Source organism: Ovis canadensis, chromosome 3 (assembly GCF_042477335.2).
Source record: "Ovis canadensis isolate MfBH-ARS-UI-01 breed Bighorn chromosome 3, ARS-UI_OviCan_v2, whole genome shotgun sequence".
NCBI lineage: Eukaryota > Metazoa > Chordata > Mammalia > Artiodactyla > Bovidae > Ovis > Ovis canadensis.
The window spans coordinates 176,600,249-176,624,470 of NC_091247.1; the positions used below are offsets into that span (position 1 = coordinate 176,600,249).

General features: G+C 37.8%; 1 protein-coding gene across 1 annotated transcript; it reads left to right on the plus strand.

Annotated features, from left to right (window-relative positions):
- The first annotated feature begins 3,237 nt into the window (after positions 1-3,237).
- SPIC (Spi-C transcription factor) lies at positions 3,238-17,713 on the plus strand. Its single transcript, XM_069585172.1, has 6 exons — positions 3,238-3,819; positions 5,756-5,781; positions 6,326-6,419; positions 8,045-8,157; positions 9,775-9,883; positions 16,090-17,713. Exons 2-6 carry the CDS (start codon positions 5,779-5,781, stop codon positions 16,515-16,517), a joined length of 747 nt encoding a protein of 248 aa, XP_069441273.1. The 5' UTR covers positions 3,238-3,819; positions 5,756-5,778; the 3' UTR covers positions 16,518-17,713.
- The last annotated feature ends 6,509 nt before the right edge of the window (positions 17,714-24,222 follow it).

Genomic DNA, 24,222 nt, shown 5'->3' on the forward strand with positions numbered 1-24,222 from the left:
TAACCCCTGGAGCAACTACTAAAGACAAAGTACAGAAGAATAATCATGCCATTATTATTCCATGATGTCATAAAAAGCTAATGGGGGACATATAATGAAATAGTAAAACACTTATCTAATCCAAAAGAAAGGAGGAAAGGAAGAACAAAGAAACAAAATATAAATAGAAAACAAATAGCAAGATGGTGGGCTTAAATCTAACTATGGCAGTAATTACTAAATTAAACTAAGCACTAAAAAGGCAGAGGTCATCAAACTAGGTAAAAAATTAATGCCCATCTAAATGCTACTTTAAAGAGACATACTTTAAATACAAAGAGACAGACAAATTGGACATGTTGAAAGGAAAAAGAATATGAAAATTAGTGTGGTTCCTATCAAAGTAGACTTCAAGGATTACCAGAAAGGATTATAAGAAAGAAAGAAATTTTACAATAATAAAAGGCTGAACTCATTAGAGCATAACTCATTAGAACATAACAATTCTAAGAATTTGCCTCAAATAATAGAGCTTCAAAACACATGAAAGCAACAATTGACAGAATTAAAGGGAGAAATATACAAATCCACAATTATAGCTTGACAGTCCTCTTTGTAATCTCTGTAGTCTTTGTAACTGACAGAAAATGCAAAGAAAAAAAAATCAGTAAGGATATGGAAGATTTGAATAACATTATGAACCAACTTGATCTAACTGACATTTATCCAGTGCCACATATAATAACTGTAAAACACACATTCTTTCAAGTGCAAATGGAGCACTCATCAAGATAGGCCGTATGCCTAGGACAAAACAAGCCTCAATAAATTTTAAAGAATAATCCAGTGCATGAGGGTGGAATGAGGATGAGAGTTAGCTATGTATCTCATAATCTATGGTTCTATGAATGCTACTCAGACGTAACAAATTCTCTAGCAGCTTCTTCCTGGTTTAGCAATATTACTCGCTTATTAGGTTTTCAGAGATCTTATCAAGATTAAGACCTAACTCCCCTAAAGAATCAAATTATTTAAATAGCAACTACAAAGAAAAGAACTTGAATTTAGTCTCTCTTTTCTCGGGTTCTGAAGTTCTCTCTTCTCAAAAAATGCAGTTTTCCACCCGAAATTTGGCACCAAATGATTTAGACTGTATCACATCTGTTACTTATAATTTTCTAAAATAATATCAGTTGCCACCAAGGACAATGAATTTTTGCAAAAGATAATCTGTTGATTAGGGATCCTCTCTGTAGAGCTCTTGTTACTCAGCTCAGTCCTATAGAGAAGGGAAACACTGATGATCACCTTAAAAAAGATGCTCTATGTGTACACTGGTTACAAATATCTCAAGAAGGAATACTTAGATAAGAACGCTTTGAAAATAGAATATAGTAGGAGTTCCTAAACTGGGTTCTGTTGGCCTGACTAGGAGAACTTGCCTGAAAATGTGCTGATGACATTGTCCTGAAGAAATAGCTGATCATAACTTTCCTTAGGTTCTCAAGGAATAGGAGCCTTAACCCCTAGAATGCTAAAAGAATGTATCTCTTTTTTTTTTTAAGTTGCTGAAAGCATTTTCATACTTTACCTATACAAAAGACTCAAAACTGCATTTCTGCTTTTCATCTATAATATAGAATCATGCCCCCCAAACATCATGTGCTCATTGGTTTCACTCAACTCTTCTTCAGGGTCCATTTATTTACATCTTGCAAAATAAAACTTTGGAGACACCTGTTGGGGAAAATGTGGGCTTAGAATATTGACTTGTTCTTTTTTCCCTTTATTTCAAATACATACCAAGCCTGTGCTGCTATGAGATTCTTCGGGGTGCTATGGAGACTGCCATCAATACTGAGAACCCTGATCCAATGGGACCTATGCAGCTGAGAGCATCTGCATGAAGTCATTTGGGCCCAAATCTGGACCCAGAACAGCCCATCTCTCGCCAGCAATTGGACTTTAGGGGGAAAAAAATCATAAAATGTGTTTGAGCCTTGGTTTAGAGATTTCCTCTGTGAAATGGAGCAGAGTAGTAACTACTATCACATGTGATTTTTAGATTCTTTTGAACACTTTTATATTACTACTATTTTGGGCGGGGGTGAGGGGACTTGATGTGTGTATTTGATCCAGACCCATCCTCCTTTCTTGCTACCTTTGCCTCTTGGCCCCCCGACTCATTTTACCTCAGCCCCACTGCCATTCTTTTTCGTGCCTCAAATAAACCAAACTCATTTCCACTTGAGATTCCTGGCATCTGCTGTTTCTTCTGATGAGAGGTGCTTCACAGCTTTTCTGCTTTTCTTTTGCTCACTCTTTCTTATCCTTGGATTTCAGCTCATACACATTCCCTTAGAATTTTTTTGACCATTCACCATGACCATATACATTTACTATGACCTTTCTCTTATTGTTTTCTTAGTACTCATCATTAATAACATTTTTCTAGCTTGCTTTTTAAAAAATTCATTTTTCCTCATCAGAACTTGTTGAGGGTTGTGATCCCTGGACTCAGGACAGTATCCATCAGAGGAAAGAGCTCATTGATATGTATTTGTTGACTAAATGAACCAAAGAAAATCAAAAGTTTGAAAAGGGCGTTGACAGGCCATGGTACAGATTAAAAACTCATCAGCATTAGCAATTTGGTTTTATACAGTTGTTACTTATAACATCTACATTTCACAAGAGGGGATGTGTGTTTATATTTGCATAATAAAACTCGGCAAAAAAACGTAATTGGTCTAGAACAATAGTCCCATATCAAAGGTGAGCTCAGATTCCAATTATGCAAAATAGAAAATCTCTCTTCCCCACCCACAAGGTTTACAAAAAATTCTTAGGTGGTTTTCCCCCTGGCTAACTGTGACATCTATTAAAACGACAGAAGGTTACAGTTACTTGAGAGTGTTGCAGACCTGTGCGTCAGAGGGGAAAGTTGTTTCCACCTGGAGCACTTGTAAACGTTGGATTGGCCTCTGATGGACAGGTAAGATAAAATGGGTAAATGGGCAGAGGGGTGGGCTGGGAAGGAAGCATTATAGGCGGATGGAGTGCCCCGTAATTTCCATCAGAGCCATCAAAACCATCCCAAATAAATCTTCAAGCTAAACAAGAGAGCTAGACTTGCTCTCTAAGTGCACCAGCCTCAAACATGTCCACAAGCTTCTGTTTTGGAATTGTTATTTTATCCAGGCGTGGAGGGAAGACTATAGCATGGATTCAATTGCCTCCTCTTAAAGGAGTGGTGGTAAATAAGGTGGAATGAGGAGCCTGAGTGCCAGGGCCAAGGCCTGTGCCTTTAAGATCTCTAAGTCGAGGAGGTGTGTATGTGTAGGGCAGGGGGCGGTCATCGAATGACTATCAAGAAAATGATTTGAAAGGAAAGGCCAGAGTGAAGGCTGTTAATAGTTCAGGCAAGAAAAGCAACACAGGCTCCAGAATCAGGGAAGAAATATAAGAAGAATACTTTTTTTTAAGAAAGAAATATGAACAAGTGTTGTACAGATCAGAGGTGCCCAGTCGGGTTGTGTGGGCCCATGGGCCACAACTTATGCCGGGTAGGGTGGGGGTTCATGGGTTTGTTCTAATGGTTTTGGCCCATAGTATACAAATATTCTGTGCCACTTCAAAATAATAGCCCGTGGTGTCTACTGGCCATATCATGAAAGAAAAATAATGAAGGCACTGTATCTTTTAAAAAAAATCCCCTTTTGTAGCACTTCCTTAAAAACAGCTACTTAATGCAACTCTGTCAGTGAGCTCCTGACAGTTCTGTCCTAACGATTCTGATATTAATGAAAGAACTTGGTAGAGGGCTGAAGTGTCTTCCTGGTAAGTGGTTTCGTTTATGCTTTTCAAAACTCCTTGAAATAACTATTAATTTTCTTTTTTTGACCTGAGGAGTGTTTTTCATTGACTGCCTATTCTGGTACAAGACATATTAATCAATGGAAGTGATCGATAATGTTTTCAAGCTTTTTTTCTTCCATTTGTGTTTGCTATTTTAAAGAGTCATGATTGTTTGGGGGGATATTTTAGTCAAAGGGAGTAGTTTCATACAAGTATTTAATTCTAAGTACAGCACTCACCTAGGTAGGTATTTCCTTTGGAGTCATAATTACTTGAAAGTTATTGATATGGCCTTTAAAAAATACCTGTACTGGTAATATCCATTAGAAATCATAGTTCAGATTATTTGTGGATTTTCTTTTTTTGTTGTTTTTGCTAAATTTTTCAACATCTTCCACATTGAGAAGCTGTATTTTTTTCCAACCTTATTGAGATATAATTGGTGTATAACATTGTGTAAGGTGTACAATATGACGATTTGACACACGTACAAATTGGGAAAGGATTATCACCATAAGATTAGTTAACACATTCATCACCTCCCATAGTTACCTTTCTTAAATGGTTTTTCTTCTCATGTTAGTTGCTCAGTCGTGTCCTGCTCCTTGCAACCCCATGGACTATAGCTCACCAGGCTTCTCAGTCCATGGAATTCTCCAGGCAAGAGTGCTGGAGCGTGTTGCCATTCTCCTTTCCAGGGGATCTTCTCGACCAACCCAGGAATTGAAACTGGGTCTCCTGCATTGGCAGGCGGATTCTTATGGCTGAGCTCTTTTAAATGACATAGTGATTTCAAAGAGCAGAACAGAATTTTGGTGTTTGACATATTATATTGATATGTTATGGATATGTTTAGTGATAGTATTAGATTGTATCATCTTATGCAAGGTTAAATATTAAAGAGAAAGCTCATTGTGTTTGGAGGATAAATTCTAAAAGCTTGTATAAACAGTGTGGTTTGGTGTGCTAAATGAAATGGTAAGCAATGGAGATCCACCACCCGCTCTTTCTTATGTGGATTTGTTTGTTTTTTGTAGTGTATAGAACAGAAAGTTTTAAAACATTTAATGTGGGTCAGTATGATAACTATTTAAAACAAAACTTACTTACAGAGATAAGAAAGGAGATGTAAAATTATAGACCAGGATTCTTAACGTAGGATTTTTAGAAAGTCTACAGGTGGGTTTCATAGAGTACATTTTATTTGTAAGGTAAATTCACATTTTATGAGAGAAAAAGCCTGTGTCTTTCGCCAGATTTTCAGAAGTCTATACGATACCAGAAGGTTAAAAAGCAAAATCACTGTTATAAATGGACAGCCTGGCTAAGGTTAAAAAGATTTTCATTTCCAGAACTTTTTAATACTTCCAGGAATTTTAAAATACTTGACATACTTAAATATACTCAAATTATTTCTGTATTCTCATATGTTAAGTGGTTTGCGTGGTTAACTGTTTAGCTATTTCATTTTTTTAATCTCTTTTTCTAACTGAAGTATATTTACTTTACAGTGTGTTAGTTTCAAGTGTAAAGCAAAGTGATTCAGCAATACATATTTAGCTATTTTAACATTTAAGAAATTTGGAGGACTTCCCTGGTGATCCAGTGGTTAATGCAGGGGGCCGGAGTTCAACCCCTGGTCGGGGAACTAGATCCCACATGCTGCAACTAAGACCCAGCGCAGCCAAAGAAATAATAAATAGATATTTTTTACAAGAAATTTTGTAATGATAGAAAAGCGAAGATAAATCTTCATAGGAAATTTTTGTAGAAAGGAAATTTGTACTCATCAAAATTCAGATGGTAATTTCGATTTATATAAGGTATAGGCAGAAAATAGTTTAAGTAGTCTTTTTTAATTCAGAGGCAAATTAAATAGAAACACTAATTTTGTTTTTTACATATTAATTTTTTTCAGAATTGTCAATTTTTTAATGAAGCATGGTAAGTTGACATTTAAAAATCTTCTTTATTTTTCCTCATTAGATTAATAAGGATATGAGATGGTTGCAAAACTGTTTAATTTTAGGTCTTAGAGACATGCTTCTAAAATTAAGAACATTTCATTTTTTAAATAATGATCCAGATTCTGTTTGATAAACATACTTCCTCTATCCCTTTTTCTAAATCAGTCTTATGCTATATAACTAACTCCTTGCTAAAAATTTATAGAATGAGCACTGGTTTTAGATACTACATTGCAGAGCAGCGGATCTCAACCAGGCTTGATGTTGTCCTCCAGGGCATATTTGGCTATGTTTAAGATATTTTTGGTTGTCACCAGTGGGATTGACACTGGTATCTAGTGGGTAGAGACCAGGGATGCTGTTTTGCACCCAACAATGCACAGGACAACCCCCTACAAAAGAGACAGTCAACTAAAAATGCTAATAGGCTGTGCTGTGGTTGAGAAGCCCTCCTTTACATCAGCAAAATTAAGTTCAACTGGTAATTTCTTAACTCCAGAGTTCTGCCATTGTTCTAATAGGCTTGTGCTGAACAAGACAAGCTGGGTCAAGCATTTGAAGATGCCTTTGAAGTACTGAGGCAGCATTCAACTGGAGACTTTCAGTACTCCTCAGGTAAAGATGTCCATCTCCTTCTGTTTGTACATCAAATGGCTTGTTGGTCACATAACACACACATGAGAAAAATGACTTGAACAGAAAAGATCCTTTTTACCCAGCGCATCTAGGATCAGTTCTCAAGGCAGAAATCAAACAGGATTATCCACCTTAAACAATTTTTGTTAGGTTTTGTATATTACTGAAACATAACTGATTTATAATATTATATTAATTTCAGGTGTACAACATTGTGATTCACTCCATTATAAGTCGTTCTAAGATAATAGCTACAATTCCCTATGCTGTACAATATATCTTTGTTGCTTATCTTTCTCATACATTGTAGCGTGTTTATGCCATACCACTGAATTGTCCTTCCCACCTTCCCCGTCCCTCTACATAGCCACAAGTTTGTTTTCTATGTCCTAGAATATCTTTCTGTTTTGTTCGTATTATTTTTTAGATTCCTCATATAAGTGATATCATCTAGCACTTGTCTTTGTCTGGCTAATCTCACTAAGCGTAATGTTCTCTAGATATATACTTGTTGCAAATTGCAGAATTTAATTGTTTATGATTTAGTAATGTTCCACTGTATGTATATACCACATCCATTTGTCTGTTGATGGACACTTAGGTTGTTTCCCTGTCTTTACTACTGTAAATAGTGCTGCTGTGAACACTGGAATGCATGTATCTTTTTGAATTTAGAGTTTTCATTTTCTTCAGATATATATCTAGGAGTGGAATTGCTGAATCTTATGCTAGTTATTTTTTTGAGAATCCTCTATACTGTTTTTCATAGGGGCTGTACAGATTTGCATTCCCACTAACAGTGTGCAAGGGTTCCTTTTTTCCCCACATTCTCTCCAGAATTTATTGTTTGTAGACTTGTTGATGATGGTCCTTTTGACCTGTGTGAGATGATATCTCGTTGTTTTGGTTTGCTTTTCTCTAATAATTAGCAATGTTGAGAATCTTTCCATGTGCCTATTGGCTATCTCTATGTGTTCTTTGGTGAAATGTCAGTTCAGGTCTTCTGCCCATTTTTTGATTGTTCTTTTTTTTTTATATTGAGCTCTTTATATATTTTGGAAAGTGACCTATTGTGAGTCACATCATTTGCAAATGTTTTCTCACATTCTGTAGGTTGTCTTTGTTTTGTCGATGGTTTCCTTTGCTGTACAAAATTTTTTAAGTTTAATTAGATCCCATTTGTTCGTGTGTGAGCATGCTAAGTCTCTTCAGTTGTGTCCAACTCTCTGAGACTCTGTGGACTGTAGCCCACCAGTCTCCTCTGTCCATGGGATTCTCCAGTCAAGAATATTAGAGTAGGTTGCCTTGCCCTCCTTCAGGGCATCTTCCCAACCCAGGGATGGAACCCCCATCTCTTATGACTCCTGCAATGGCAGGTGGGTTCTTTACCACTAGAACAATTTGGGAAGCCCCCCCCTCCATTTGTTTGTTTTTTGCTTTTATTTCTTTTACATTAGGAGACAGATCTGCCTATTCTCTATGCTAAATAAATGTAGTGTCTCACATATGAAAATGCCGTGATCAATCACATAAGCATTTATCATCGTATACACACACAAATAAAAATTTGACCTTGTCAGTTTCTTTCTCTGTTTTTAAATTAGATTACAAAAATTACCTGGCTTTTATCAACCACCGTTCTCATATCAGAGGAAATTCCAACAGCTATGGTGTGCAGCCTGCAGAGGAACCCATCTATAATTGGAGAACAGTCATAGTGAGTACTTTTACCAGGAGACTGTCATCCCTCAGTAACAAGCAAATTTCCTATTTACACCAGCCTTCTCTTAGTGTATGCTAGCTGAAACTGACTGAAAATTCTCACTTGGGGCCACTTGTGGTGCGAATTTGTCAGGCAAGTTGGGGGATCATCAATGCTGTCAAGAAGCTGAAACCAGCTTAAAGACAGCACTGACTGAAAATGCTCACTTGGGGTCACCTGAGGTGCGAATTTGTCAGGCAAGTTGGGGGATCATCAATGCTGTCAAGAAGGAAACTCCCCTTTATCATTGTTCTTCATCTGACTTCAGACAGGTCTGAATGATTCTATAAAGAGGAGGTATTTTAGGGTTCTCATGTCAATACTTCTCCTCAGTCCATCCAGAAAACTGCAGAAAAGCTATGGTTCCCCTAAAAACATTCCCTGTACTGGCTCTACCTACAATCTTGTATTAGCCTGCTTTGTTTCTCATCCCAAGCTCAGAGCTAGCTATGTATATTGGACCGATTCATTTCTATTTTAGCACCTTCTGCAAATGGAAGTGTCCCTACCATCTCTTCCTTCTGTGTATTTGTTTTGCATTGTTTTATTTTTTTTTATTTTTTATTTATTTATTTTTTTGGCCACGTCATGGCATGTGGGATCTCATTTCCCCAACCAGGGACTGAGTCCATGCCCCCTGCTATGAAAGTGTAGAGTTCTAACCACTTGACTGCCATGGAATTCTCGGCATTGTTTTCTTGATGTATCCATTTTATCAAACAGTCTTAATATAGTATAAAATACAGTATAAATATAAAGTAGCCTTCATTTTTTTTCAGTCATTACCTTCAACCATGCCATGTCAAATGTCCTTTTTCTGTCCCTGTAAATTGTACTGTCAGGGTCTCTCCAACAAGACATTTCTTTTAAGAGGGAGTTTTGGTTTTACTTTAACCTCTCTCACCTCCCCTTAGGGTTACCAGGTAAATTATAGGATGCCTAATATTTTTAGTTGCTAGGGCAACCCTACTTCCTCTTTAGATTCTACCCGCAGCATGCACTGCACAGCCTCTTGTGGTTGGGAACTCATCCCCTGCTGTATAGGGATGGCTCAAGTCTAGCCCCTTCTGCCCTGTCTTTTTGCCATATGTAATGGTAGAAGCTCAGACTGTTTCCTCCTGCCTCCTCTCTTGGCTCTGCCCTCCTGCAACTGCCACCTGTCTTACCTTGTCTCGCCTTGTCTAGATGGTCGTCCAGTTCAGGAATGGAAGTTTGTCTTCCCTTTTTGCTGGCATCTCCATTTCTACTAGTGATTCTTTTGAATCTTTCTTACTGGTCATTTTTAGGGAAAGGAGGAAAGTAACCCACTCTCCTTTATCAGAAAGAAGGGAGAATTCAGAATGCCTCTCAATTTTGAGGATACATAGAATTCCTTGGTATCCTCTGTCCCTTGGCACTCTCTGTATATGGGTTTGATGCTGGCTCTGCCCTGGGAGACAGCCACTGAAGGCAGTGCTTTTCAGAATTTGAGAGCTGTTGAACATTCTTTTTGCCCTCAGATTTTGACTTTGGCCACCAGTTGGTGGCCGCACAGAAAGTCCCATTTAACATCTTGATACATTATTTGTATAGAACAGTGCTGCGGACCTCTATTTTGAAGGAAATATTCATCAATCTCTGGAGAACGTCCCTGAAAACCAGCTGGTACAACCTGTTATTCTCCAGCAAAAGGGAGGAAAAGGTATGTGGATACATCACCCCTTGCAAAAGAACCAAGTCTTTATCAAAGCAGCTTTTAGGGGATTTCATATCTGAGTTTGGAAATTACTTGCAAAATGTTCTTTTCTCACAACTAAGAATAACTTAACTCTGACAGACAAAAGACTCCAAGCTGTTTATTTTGAATGAGCTTTCCTTTTGCTTCATGGAGATGTTGTAAAGGTGCAAAGTGTCATTCCCTCAAATAAATCTGTGTTCAAGTATAGGGTGTAAGGGGATTTCCCTGGTGGTTCAGTTCTTAAGACTGTACTGTCAATGCAGGGCTCACGTGTTTGATCCTGCATGCCATCCAGTGAGGCCTGAAAAAAAAAAGAATAGGATGTAAAATACGGAGAACAAGTTACTGGTTACCAGCAGGGGGAGCGGATATATAAAGGTAGGGAATTAAGAGGTTATTATATATAAAGTAAGATACAAGGTACATTCTACAACACAGAGAATAAAGCCAATATTTTATAATAGCTTTAATTGGCATATAGCCTTTAAAAATTGTCAATCATTATATGGTACACCTATAACTTATATAATATTGTACATCTTCTATGCTGCTACTGCTGCTGCTAAGTCGCTTCAGTCGTGTCCGACTCTGTGCGACCCCATAGACGGCAGCCCACCAGGCTCCCCTGTCCCTGGGATTCTCCAGGCAAGAACACTGGAGTGGGTTGCCATTTCCTTCTCCAATGCATGAAAGTGAAAAGTGAAAGTGAAGTCACTGAGTCATGTCCAATTCTCAGTGACTCCATGGACTGCAGCCCATCAGGCTCCTCCGTCCATGGGATATTCCAAGCATCTTCTATACTTCAATTAAAAAAAAAAGAATAAGGTATATAAATTTTAGGTATAGAAGGGGGAAGTTTTCCATAAATTGTCTTAGCAATCTTATTCTGGTAGTGAAGCCCTAGAGACAGAAATCATCTTCTCTATTAAGTTTTCCACAGAAAACAAGTTCCATATTAACAACTTTATTTCATAAATTTGAAATCCTGATTTCATAAATTGAATGTGATCTCATCTAACAGGTAAGCAAAAAGTGTTAAAGCAGGATAATAACTTGTGTCGGCCAAGATGTGGGTCACACATACTCACATGCATTTTTTTTTCATGTGCATTATTAAAGGGGGTATAAACTGGTACAGTTTTGTAAAGCAATTTAGCAATACCTCCCCAAATTTTAAATGTTTATATCTTTCGACTGTTAGTGACTCTATGACTCAGTGGTTGAGTGTGAACTCTGGGTTAATTATGTGAGCCTGGCCAAGTCATTTAACCTTCTGTACCATAGTATTCGTATTCAAAAAATAAAAAAAAGCAAATAATAATAATTGTACACACATTGTAAGATTGCTGTAAAAATTAAGTTAGAAAACCCACATAAATCACTGTGCTTATAGTCTAGTACTATGGATATTTCCTCAAATACCTTAGATGCTTGTGTGTGTGTAAATATGTATTAGGATGTTCCTTGCAATGTTGTTTGTGATAGTATACACATACTAAATACAAAGACATGTAAGATGCATCACAACTTTATACTGAAATTTAAAAAATGATGTCATAGCTAAAATTATTTTGTTTTTTAAATTTATATTTTTTATTGAGGTGTAGTTGATTTATAATATTATATTAGTTTCAGGTTTACAACATACTGATTCAAAATTTTTATAGATTATACTCCATTTAAAATTATTATAAAATATTGGCTGTATTCCTTGTACTGCATAATATATCCTTGTAACTTATTTCATACATAGTAGTTTGCACCTGTTGATTCTCTATCCTAATCTTGCTCTTCCCTCCTTCTCTCTCCCCACTGGTAACCACTAGTTTATTCTCTATATCTTTGAGTCTGTTTCTGTTTTGCTATATTTGTTAATTTTTAAACTTTAAAAAATTTTTTAGATTCCACATATAAGTGATAACATACAGTATTTATCTTTTTCTCTGTCTGACTTTTCATTTATCGTAATACCCTCTAGGTCCATCTACTTTGTTGCAAATGCAAAGTTTTATTATATTTTTTTATGGATGAGTTATGTTCAGATGTATGTGTATATACATCTTCTTTATCCATTCATCTGTTTATTCACACTTAGGTTATATCCATATCTTGGCTATTATAAATAATGCTGCTGTGAACATTGGGATGCATGTATCTTCAAATTAGTGTTTTCATTTTCTTTGGATATACACCCAAGAGTGGGATTGCTGGGTCATATGGTGGTTCTTTATTTTTCTTTTTGCCACTCCATATGGCATGTGGGATCTTAGTTCCCCAACAAGGGATGGAACCTGAGCCCCCTGCATTGGAAGCACAGAGTCTTAACCACTGGACCGGCAGGGAAATCACTGGTAGTTCTTTTTTAAGCTTTTTGAAGAATCTCCACACTGCTTTTCACATGGCTCTACCAATTTGCATTCCCACCAACAGTGCATAAGTGCTCTTTTTTCTCTATATTCTTGCCAACACTTGTTATTTGTGGTCTTTTAAAAAAAATTATTGTTTGCTTATTTGGCTGTGCCAGGTCCTAGTTACCAGGGATCACACCTGGGCCCTGTACATTGGGAGCGCAAAGTCTTAGCCTCTATGTCAGTCATAGAGTCTTAGCCTCTGAACCACCATGGGAGTCCCGTTTATCTTTTTGTTGATAGCCATTCTGATAGGGTGAGATGATATTCATTGTGATTCTGATTTGCATTTCTCTAATCAGTATCAATGTTGAGTATAAGAAGATTTTTATGTTCCTGTTGGGGCCATTTGTATGTCTTTGGAAAAATGTCTCTTCAGGTCTTCTGCCCATTTTCTTAATGGGATTGTTTATTTTTTGATATGGAGTTGCTTGAGCTATTTACATATTTTGGATATTAACCATTTATTCATGTCATTTGCAAATATTTTCTCCCATTCAGTAGATTATTTTTTGTTTTGTTGATGGTTTCCTTTGCTGTACAAAAGCATTTGAATTTAATTAGGTCTCATTTGTTTATTTTTGTTCTTGTTTTCTTTGCCTTAGGAGATAGATAAAAAAAAATATTGGCTACACTTTTTGTCAAAGAGCATTCTTCCTATGTTTTCTTCTAGGGGTTTAATGGTTTCTGGTCTTACATTTGGTTTCTGGTCTTACATTTAAGTCTTTAGTCCATTTTGAGTTTATTTTTATAAATTTGTGAGAAAATGTTCTAAAAGTGAAATCGCTCAGTCATGTCCAACTCTTTGTGACCCCATGGACGGTAGCCCACCAGGCTCCTCTGTCCATGGGATTCTCCAGGCAAGAATACTGGAGTGGGTTGCCATTTTATTCTTTTACATGTTCATACTTAAAATTATTTTAAATGAATATTTTTTGAGATAACTAGTTTTGTTCCTATAAAACAGTATACTGTATCCTAGAATTATAAAATTTAACTATGCAGTAAAGTCTAATCCAGAAAGGAATAATGTATGATATCACAGAAGTAAAGTGAATCTCCTGAACATTACTATTAAACATTGAATAATGGCAGTAATTTAATATTAGGACAATAACGCTTCTACCTCTGTCACCTATTCTTTTTTTTTTTTTAAACAAACCAACTAAGTCCAGAGTATGATGCCTATATCTTTTCACTGATGGTTTGGGCTGTGGATCTTTGCAATTAGGGAAAATACAATTTACTATTTTCTGTTCTTAGAGTTGTCATCCACCTGAAGTTGTGATACATTTTAAATAATGAAATTTCAAAATACTTCAGGAATTCATTATTGGGACACTGAGCAACTTCACTTTCTTTCTTTCTATAGTTTCTTTTGGAGAAGGAAATGGCAACCCACTCCAGTGTCCAGTGGAGAATCCCATGGACAGAGGAGCCTGGTGGGGCTGCAGTCTATGGGGTTGCAAACAGTCAGAGATGACTAAGCAACTATCACACACACACACACACACACACACACACACACACACAGAGAACATATATAATTATTAAAATGCAAAAGAGCATACTTTAAGTATTGAAGAAGAATGAGCTCTGAATACCATTTTGATTTGGGTTTTAATCCTTTGTAGTTCCATAATTCAAGAGTAATAATGCTCATGAAAATTTCAGATGATTCAGAAGTATGTGAAGAATGAGTGAAAAAATGTTTTCTTCTCATGCTATCCCCCAGAAGTAACTGTTGTCAACACTTTAGCATTTCCTTTATCTATAGCTAGTCTCTATATTGGAGAAGGCAATGTCACCCCACTCCAGTACTCTTGCGTGGAAAACCCCATGGACGGGGGAGCCTGGTAGGCTGCAGTCCATGGGGTCGCTAAGAGTCAGGCACAACTTGAGCGACTTCACTTTCACTTTTCACTTTCATGTATTGGAGAAGGAAACGGCAACCCACTCCAGTATTCTTGCCTGGAGAATCCCAGGGGCGGGGGAGCCTGGTGGGCTGCTGTCTATGGGGTCGCACAAAATCGGACACGACTGAAGCGACTTAGCAGCAGCAGTCTCTATGATTTATTTAAGTTCAATGATTTATTTAAGATATATTAGACACTGGAAAAAGTACAAAATACTATATCAATTTTCGCTTTTAAAGGATAAAGTATTAGTTGCTTGGCTGTGTCTGACTCTTTGCAACCCCATAGACTGTAGCCTAGCAGGTTCCTCTGTCCGTGGAAGTTTTCAGGCAAGAATCCTGGAGTGTGTTGCCATGCCGTTCTCCAATATGCATATGATTATATATGCAAAAAATAAATTATTTTCTAAAGATATGCAGACTAGATTGGAGTTTTTACTTTCAGCTTGTGCTTTTGTTTGAATTCTTTTATCATATACCTTTATTTTCAAAACATTAAAGTTCAAACATCTTTTTTTTTCAAAATCGAAAGCAAACTTTAAAAGATGAGGATCCATTATAATTGATTTGACCATTGGATAAGAGCCAGAGAGCTTGTTTAAGTCTGTGACTTTAATTCATAATGTGTTTTTTGGTAAGTCCCTTTCATTTCTCAATTCATAAACTCAAGATAATATAACACAAAAGATAATCTTTGAGGCTTTTGGATGAATAATGACTGATGTATGAGTCTTACACCCCAGAGACTGTTTAAAGCAGTTTGGGAATCCACTCTTCTACTTTCTCAAGGGGAAAATGGAATTTGGCCATGGAAATTTTAGCTGCTGACAGATCTGGTGGACCATGGTGTTTATAGGCCAATTCAGAAGTCATAAAACGGGTTGTCACATTTGTTCTCTAACCATCCAAACAAGCAAAAATCACAGCAAATCTTCCCAAAGTTTCCTTTCTAGTTACTCTGAAATATAAAGGGCTGTGTTCCTAAAGAGATTAGAAGCTCTGGCAGTATCATTTTATTTCACAGCAATGAAAAACATCACAATGCTCATTGTCATTTCTCATTAATAATGTCAGAATGTCATGAAGATATTTTGGCATTTCAACGTTGCTTTTTTTCTATTTTTTTTTCAAGTAATTATGCAGAACCACAGTTAGAATTTTTACATAAGTCTATTACTGATTTCACTTGTATTTGCACAACATTTTACATTTTACAGAATGCATTCACCTTCTTTACCAGATTTGACTTAACTTGCTTGAATAAAGCTGCTTCAAATGAGTTGCCTTTTGGAAATGTCTTTTGCGGCTTCTCCTTTAAACAAAACAACTATTTGTCTGTGTCGGGTGTTAGTTGCTCTGTGGCATGTGGGACTTAGTTCCCTGACCAGGGATCGAACCCACATCCCCTGCTTTTGAAAGCCAGATTCTTAACCACCAGACCACAGAGGAAGTCCTGAAACTTCTCTTTAGAATCCCTAAACTTTGTAGGACCATTTTGCTCAGTCTTGTTCTGTAGACAGTTTAACATAAAACTAGAAGTCGAGATTTAACTGTAAAGAAAGACCACATGACAGATGAGAGACTAGGGTAAAGGGGCTCCACGCTTCCCTTTTCCAATGAAGGACTACAAGATTTTGGACAAGTTCCCCAACAAAGAAAGTTTCATCTGGAACTGCAATAGGCCAAGTCCCATAAAATGATACCATAAATACGTTCTAAGAGAGTGAATAGGAGGAAAACCAGTCCCAATGGAACTTTCAATTCTGTATTCACTCAACAAATCCTTCCTGAGAAGGTGCTCTGTGTAGAGCCATGGTGAAGTATGACGTTGTTTTCCTCTGTTTTAGGCAGGAAGAAGCTCCGACTGTTTGAATACCTTCATGAATCCCTATGTAATCCAGAGATGGCATCTTGTATTCAGTGGATAGATCAAACCAAAGGAATCTTTCAGTTTGTATCAAAAAACAAAGAAAAACTTGCCCAACTCTGGGGAAAAAGAAAAGGCAACCGGAAGACCATGACTTACCAGAAAATGGCCAGAGCACTGAGGAATTATGGAAGAACTGGGGAAATCATCAAAATCCGGAGAAAGCTAACTTACCAGTTCAGTGAGGCCATTCTCCAAAGACTGTCTGCACCTTACTTCTTGGAAAAAGAGATCTTCTATTCACAGTATGTTCAACCTGATCAAGGATATCTCAGTTTAAATAACTGGAATGCAAATTATAATTATACATATGCCAATTACCATGAGCTGAGTCACCCTGATTGCTAAATATACTCTTACATTTCATAATTTTCTGACATCAGAAGTCCCTACAAGTTTTAGGATTTTTCTCTAAAAGCAAATACTGAAAAAAAAAAAAAAACACACTTCATGATTGCTATCTTTTATGACATAGCATATAATCTATACTAACTTGGGGAGAAATTTTGCCAGCTCTTTAGAATGATTATCCCATTTGAAAGTATAGACTAAATGTCCTTCCTCTTATTAGTAACTATGCAATTATTTCTTTCTAGATTAATAATACCAGTGGAGACCATTTGATTTGCATATTGGTTAAACCTTATTTTCTTGTCATACACTCAGACCAAAAAAAAAAGAATCACTTTAGCATATGTCCAATAGCTTTAGCAACAGAACAAAAACTGATTGCCTGTGATGGTGTTCCTGCTAAATTATATTCAGGGCTTTAAAATTTTCAGTGGCTAAAACTAGAACTAGTATATGATCCAGCAATTCCATTCCTGGATATATATCCAAAGAAAATGAAAACACTAATTCAAAAAGAGACAATTTTTTTTTTTGGCTGCACTGTGTGGCTTGTCAGATATCAGCTTCCCAACCAGGCCTTTGCAGTGACAATGCCAAATCCTAATCACTAGACTACCAGGGAACTCCCATAGTGACATTATTTACAATAGCCAAGATATGGAAGCAACCTTCTAGCCAACAAGAGAATGAAGAAGATGTGGTATACACACACACACACACACACACACACACACACACAGAATATTACTTGGCCAAAAAAGTGAAATCTTGCCATTTGCCACATGGATGGACCTAGAGGATATTAAGCTTACTGCAATAAGTCAGAGAAAGACAAATACTATATGTTATCATTTATATATAGAATCTAAAAATTGAAACAAATGAAAATAATGAAATAAAAGCAGACTTAAAGATATAGAGAACAAACTAGTTCTAAGATATAGAGAACAGTAGGGGGAGGGCTGGGGGGAGGGGAGCAAGATAGGCATAGAGGATTAAGAGGTACAGACTACTAAATATAAAACAGAAAAGATACAAGAATGTAATGTACAGCACAGGGAAGGTAGCCAACATTTTAATAGCTTTGAATAAAGTATAACCTAGAAAAATATTGACTCCCTATGTAGTACATCTGAAACTAATGTAAATCGACTATATTTCTATAAAATAAATAAAGATTCAAAAAATAAAAACTGCATTGGCTATCCTCTGCACCTCGGACCTCATGGTCTGTAATCCTTCGGCACTAAAGAAATGATGGTCTAAGGAAAATGTCACCTACAAACTCCAAAGCTTACATTTACTGCAAATCATTTCCTTGCTTTTCTCTCTTGGCTTTGGATAGATCCAGGAGCTAAAGTTTCTTGCTCTCCTGCCACTCAGCCACAGGGAGGTGCTCTTGCACCATTAGTTCTCGAGCCCAACCCTGGCTCATGATCTTTCCTTGAACTAGTCCGGTTAAAGGAGGCTGAAACAGTTGAAGCCAGAGGGTGGGGGGAAGGCTTTAATAAAAGATGGAAGCTTGCAAATAATAAACCCAGGAGCGGAGCCAGAATGTGGGCAGTCTTGCATGGAACCTGTCCCATAAGAAACTCCCAGAATAAACTCTGTTTTTCACTTGCTGCTTGGCAGGTTTTTTAAGTCACTTCAGTTGTGTCCGACTCTTCATGACCCTATGGACTGTAGCCTGCTAGGCTCCTCTGTCCATGGGATTCTCCAGGCAAGAATACTGGGGTGGGTTGCCACGCCCTCCTCCAGGGATCTTCCCAGGTTCTTTACCACTCCCGCCACCTGGAAAGCCATCTGTATTACCATGAAGCAAGAGAGCGTCCTAGATTAAATGGACCATCTTCAGTCTGGGCCTAAAAGGCCTAGCCAGCAGGTCAAGAGCTCCTGGGAGGTTGCTGTGTTAGATCAGCAACACTACTGTGACCATATAGTGGCTGGTACTCTGCACTGTGTCTGGCATTCCCAGCTTCCCCTTTTCCTTTGTGCCCTCCCGGTGCCCTTTCTTCCTCAGAGAAAGAACATGGTAGATCCCAGGTGACTAAATGGAGACCAACTCAATATTGGCCATACCCGCAGGTAGTCTAGGTTTGTTACAGACAATTTTCTGTCTTCCCAAAATTCATGTTGAAACAATCCCCAATGTGATGGTCTTTAGGGGTAGGGTTTTGGAGAGGTGATTAGGTCATGAAGGAAATCTCTAATGAATGGATTTAGTGCCCTCATAAAAGAGATGACAGAGAGTTCCCTTTCTGCTTCCACCCTGAGAGGATACTAGGGTGAACCAGGAGGCAAGCCCTTGGTAGACACTAAATCTGCCAGCACCTTGATGTTGGACTTCCCAGCTTCCCAAACTGTGAGAAACAAAGTCCTGTTGTTTATAAGCCACCCAGTTTATAGTATTCTGTTAGAGCAGCCAGGACAGACTGAGAAAGTTTCAGTCAGTGCTAACGTCAAGGTAGGATTCAGTATTTACACCCAGTCTGCCTTTCTAATTTAGATGTGGATGGATTTTAAGGGCAGAAGGTATAAAAGAAAGAGGACCACAACACAAAAAGGGAGTGTGTGTTCTTTGTCAGACAAGAACAGCACGGTACCCCATGAATGCTTGAAATGTTCCACCTCAAGAGTTGTCAAGATTAGCCCTGACTTACCCAGGCCATGGACTCATCTAGCAAAGAGCTGAAAGTGGAAAAAGAATCCAGAGTGTCCAGGTGTTTTCAGTAGTAGGTCACATGATCAGAAACCCCAATATGGAGGGCCCATGCATACCTGAATGGTGATCTGATGAGCTCATCATTGGCACCAAAGAAATAGATGTGGTTCAGAATAAGATATTTGCAAATTGTGTAAAAGCAGAACTTTGTGCAGTATTTGGATCTGCTGTCAGAAGAAGTTTTATCCTTGGGGGCTGTAGTGAAGATTCAGGTGCTAGTGAAGATTCCCTTTGATAAGCAAACCCATCCAGGATGTGTAGGGATGGATTAACCAATGAAAGGCCTGAGAGTTCATGTACCACTTATCAACACACTGTTAAGTTAACAAACTGAATTTCCTATAATGACCATTTCATGATCTGGGTGAACTATTTTCATAGTTATGTAAAGTATTATTTGTTCACCCAGATCATGAAATGGTCATTATAGGAAATTCAGTTTGTTAATTTATAATTTTACATAAGCAATTATAACAAGTTATGTGATGAAAGATCACATTTACGAGTCAGACTGATATCTTTTTTAAAAAACTATTTATTTCTCTGGCTGTGCTAGGTCTTAGTTTGGGCCCTTGGGATCTTTAGTTGCGGCATGAGAACGTGGTTGTGGCATGTGGAATATAGCTCCTGGACCAGGGATTAAACCCAGGCCCCTTGCATTGGGAGCACGGAACCTTAGCCACTGGACCACCATGGAAGTCCCGAGTCAGACTGATAGCTTCTGGAACACTTGTTTCTTCTAATTAACTCAGTAAAATCAGGGAGATCAGTTGGGATGCCCTGGGCTTCAAATAACAAAAAACCTTGACTCAAACTTGTTTAACATTTGCTGTTGACAATACCCTTCTTTCTGGTACTGAATTTTGAAGCAGTAAACTTCCTTGATTGTCGCTAACTGAAGTCAACTTGGACTCATTGAGTATCCACTAGGATTTACTGAAAGGTATTAGATTGCTTGGGGCTTCCCTGACAGCTCAGTGGTAAAGAATCTGCCTGCAGTGCAGAGACATGTGTTGGATCCCTGGGATGGGAAGATCCCCTGAAGGAGGAAATGGCAACCTGCTCCAGTATTCTTGCCTGAAAAATCTCATGGACTGAGGAGCCTGGCAGGCTACAGTCCAAAGTATCACAAAGAGTTAGATACAACTGAGCGGCTAAGCATAACTGCATTAGGTTGCTTACAAAATTTATGAGAAGGCTGGAGAACAAGCAGCCAGATAAAAAGCCCCAGACCGCACCAAAGACCTGACCAAGTGAGGACATCACTATCACTAGAGGCCTCAGCTTACGTCCTCTCGCATGTCACTGAACAGAGCTGGCATAGATCACTCCTGCCTCCAGCAACTATCTTGCTGCACCTACTGCTGCGTTCAGAGCTGGCTGTCTGCCCTCCCTGCTTCTGTACATCACTAGATCTGTATCTCAGAGAAGGCAATGGCACCCCACTCCAGTACTCTTGCCTGGAAAATCCCATGGACGGGGGAGCCTGGTAGGCTGCAGTCCATAGGATAGCATAGTCGGATAGGACTGAGCGACTTCACTTTCACTTTTCACTTTCATGCATTGGAGAAGGAAATGGCAACCCACTCCAGTATTCTTGCCTGGAGAATCCCAGGGACGGGGGAGCCTGGTGGGCTGCTATCTCTGGGGTCGCACAGAGTCGGACACAACTGAAGTGACTTAGCAGCAGCAGATCTGTATTTGAAATCTGTGATGGAAACTTCCGATTGGCTGAAGCTTGGTCATGTGTTCATGTGTGGCTGCAAAGAAAGCTAGAAAAGTGATTATCTGGAACTTTTAGTTCTTGTACTGGGAGACTGTTTCTCATCCTATTGAGACTCATTAGGTCAAGAATTCCCCAAACATAGAAAGGGGTTCAGAAAGTGGGCAGCCAAAAGAATGACAAATGTTCATTAGAATTTAAACTACAATAACAAGGATCAGAGCATGTACAGTTTGATTTTAAAGACCTTTGCTCTACCTGGCTAATCTCCAAAAATACTATTTGTTCTTAGTGCTTCTGTGGTCATAGGAATTTAAACAGTTTCTAAACAACTTTTCCTTATCTTTCTGAGAAGGAATTTCAGCATGTTATTTAAGTTCTCTGGATATCAAGTAAAATTGTGACATATTTCTATAACTGAAGCTGATCTAAGAAATTAAAGCTTATAGTTTGTAGCTTTTACAGTATAGGAGACTTCACTCATATCTGTTTTCCTTTGTTCAGGAAACTCTTAAAATGTTCTCGTTTTGTGATTTAGTTTCACTGAGATTGTTTGAAGAGCTCAAAATAACATAATCGGCCAGTTACAAGTATAAAAGATAACTGATATTCTTTTCTCAAGAGCATTTCCTGGTTGCCAGAGCTGGCTCTGAGGATGTGAGGAGTATATTGAAAGTGCTCAGGGTTCAGTGGTGCTGTAAGACCAGCTCTCAACCAGTGAAGGCTGGGGGTTGTTCGATGCTTAGCTCTGCTTCTTCACCTCTTAGTTGGAATAATGCTGAGATGTGTTCTTAGACTTCCCTATTCCCCTAATGGTGTTTTCTGGAACCACCTCTCAAACAACTAACATTCACATTCTTATCTCAGTTTTTGCCTCTGGAGGAGGGAGAGGACCCAACACAAGCCATAAACTAAATCAAATTACTTAGGACGCTCCGTTTTATAACTTCATAGCAAGTTAACATTTTTAATCCCTACAGGTGTAAAAAATCTTCATTTTATCTTTTTTTTTTTTTTTTTCGGCCTTGCCTTGGGACTTGAATGATTTTAGTTTCCACTAAGAATTTACCTAATGCCCTCAGCAATGAAATCATGATGTCCTAACCTGCCAGAGAATTCCCTTTCCTCATATCTGATTTTTAGTTTGACTTGCTGGAGCATTCAAGGTTAAAAAATTGTTCTTCTGAGTTATTAAACATGTATATGTAGCTTTCAGTTTTTCTCCATTTCTAATATAATCTCCTTTCTTTCTAAGCACCACCCCCCACCCTGCTTTGTTTTTCCTATTTGCTTTTTTCTTCTGTTTTATGTTTGTGAATTTCTTCCAATATATGGTGATTCTTGTCTCTCCACTAATGTGTAAGGCACTAAAAATCACTTTTGAGTAGAACTTGCTGGCTATGAACTTCAAGGTGGTTTGGCTGGGAGCTGGCTATTTCTCTGGGGGTTCCAAATATCATCACCTACAAAAGAATCTTCCTGAGAAGAATATTCTTAGGGAGACAGAAAAGGCATACTCCTGATTCCTGGGGTTTTCAGAACAGGTTGAATAAGGGCCTGGAGAGCCCACCATTCAGTAAGCAGATATTCCCTTAATATTAGTATTTTTATCTTCACACTTAACTCTACTTTCCAACCTAAGTTGGAGCCATTCTAATCCAATTTCTCCACATCATAAATCTGTGCTCTCCTATTAGATAGAATTACTTTTCTGGATGAAGGACCTGGATGCAATTTTTCTTTTTAAAGACTTTCAACTAATCACTCAGATTTCAATTCTGTGTTGCTCTCTGCTTTCCCTGATAACTGGTGCCTCCAAATTTTGGACTTCTCAGGCAGAGGCAAATCAACTTGGTTCTTATGTTTCTTTGTGGTTTTTGAAGTTTTCTCTTCTTGGCTAAGGTAGTTACTGCTCCTCTATTGAATCATTTCTGGGTCTGTTTCTATAGGCTGCTTTTCCTGTTGGTACCATTTCTCTGTATATCTAGACATTTTAAATCGAATGTAGTGTTTCTCCTCACTCTAGAACTGAGTTGAATAACAAGAGCTCACAGAGAGGATCCCTAATCAATAGATTCTCTTTTGCAGAAATTCATTGTCCTTGGTGGCAACTGATATTATTTTAGAATATTGTAAGCAACAGATATGGTGGAGTCTAAATCATATGGTGCCAAGCTTCAGGTGGAAAACTGCATTTTTAGAGAACACAGAATTTCAGAAACCAAGAAAAGGGAGACTAAAGTCAAGCTCTTGTTTTTCTTTGCATTTGAATTTCAGGCATTGAATGTGAAAAATTATATAGAGATTCTGGATGATATTATTTCCCCCAGAAAGGATTTCTCTTAGTTTTGATTAGAAGATAGATTGGGAGCAGATCACCTTAATTCAGGCAGGGACTCAGCTCATATAAGACTGGGTTCCAGTCTTTATAATATAACATATTTTTTCTACTATCTTCTGAAGTATATCCCTGTACGTATGTTATACTTACATCTTAAGATTTCACTTTAAAAATTCTGTTGTGTGATTTTAGAAAACAAACAGGTAATGAGAGTTTTGTAAACATATGCTTTTCAAACTGTATATATTTAATTCCCATGAATAATAGAAAATGTACCATGTTGTTGGAATTTGGTATTAAGCTATAGGATTAATGAGCTACTTTTATTCTGGAAATAAATGTAAACTCACAGGTAGAAATGATAAAGAATTATTTTTTGTTAAAATAAATTTCAGTGTATTAATGTCAGAATAAAATGTTTCCATGAATTCTTATGCTAAATCATAAAGTGATTTTTCACTTCTGGTGGGTTATTTCAGTTTGCATACCCTAGTTATCATTCTCTTTGAACTTTAGGGGGAAGATTTGAGAAATACTGATTACATTTAATCTTCCTTTCTTGTGACAGTGCCACCCTGCACGTGAGATCTTAGTCCCCAACCACAGATTGAACCTGCACCCCCTGCATTGGAACCTGGCAGTCCCAACCACTGGACTGCAAGGGAGGTTCATTTCCCCTTTTTTTTTCTCTGATGGTTAGGAAATTTGAAACATCGCATCTTAGACATTCAGTAAGAAGCAACCCCATTAATTTTTTTATCCATCTATTTAAACACTCTCATTCATGACTTCTGATTTAATTATCCTTCTTATTTATATCTGATCTTTATTTATCAAATATACCTTTATGTGTATTCATTGTCTGCTGCTTTATAGACTTTGGGGGAAGCAGATGGGTGCAAAAACTATATCTATT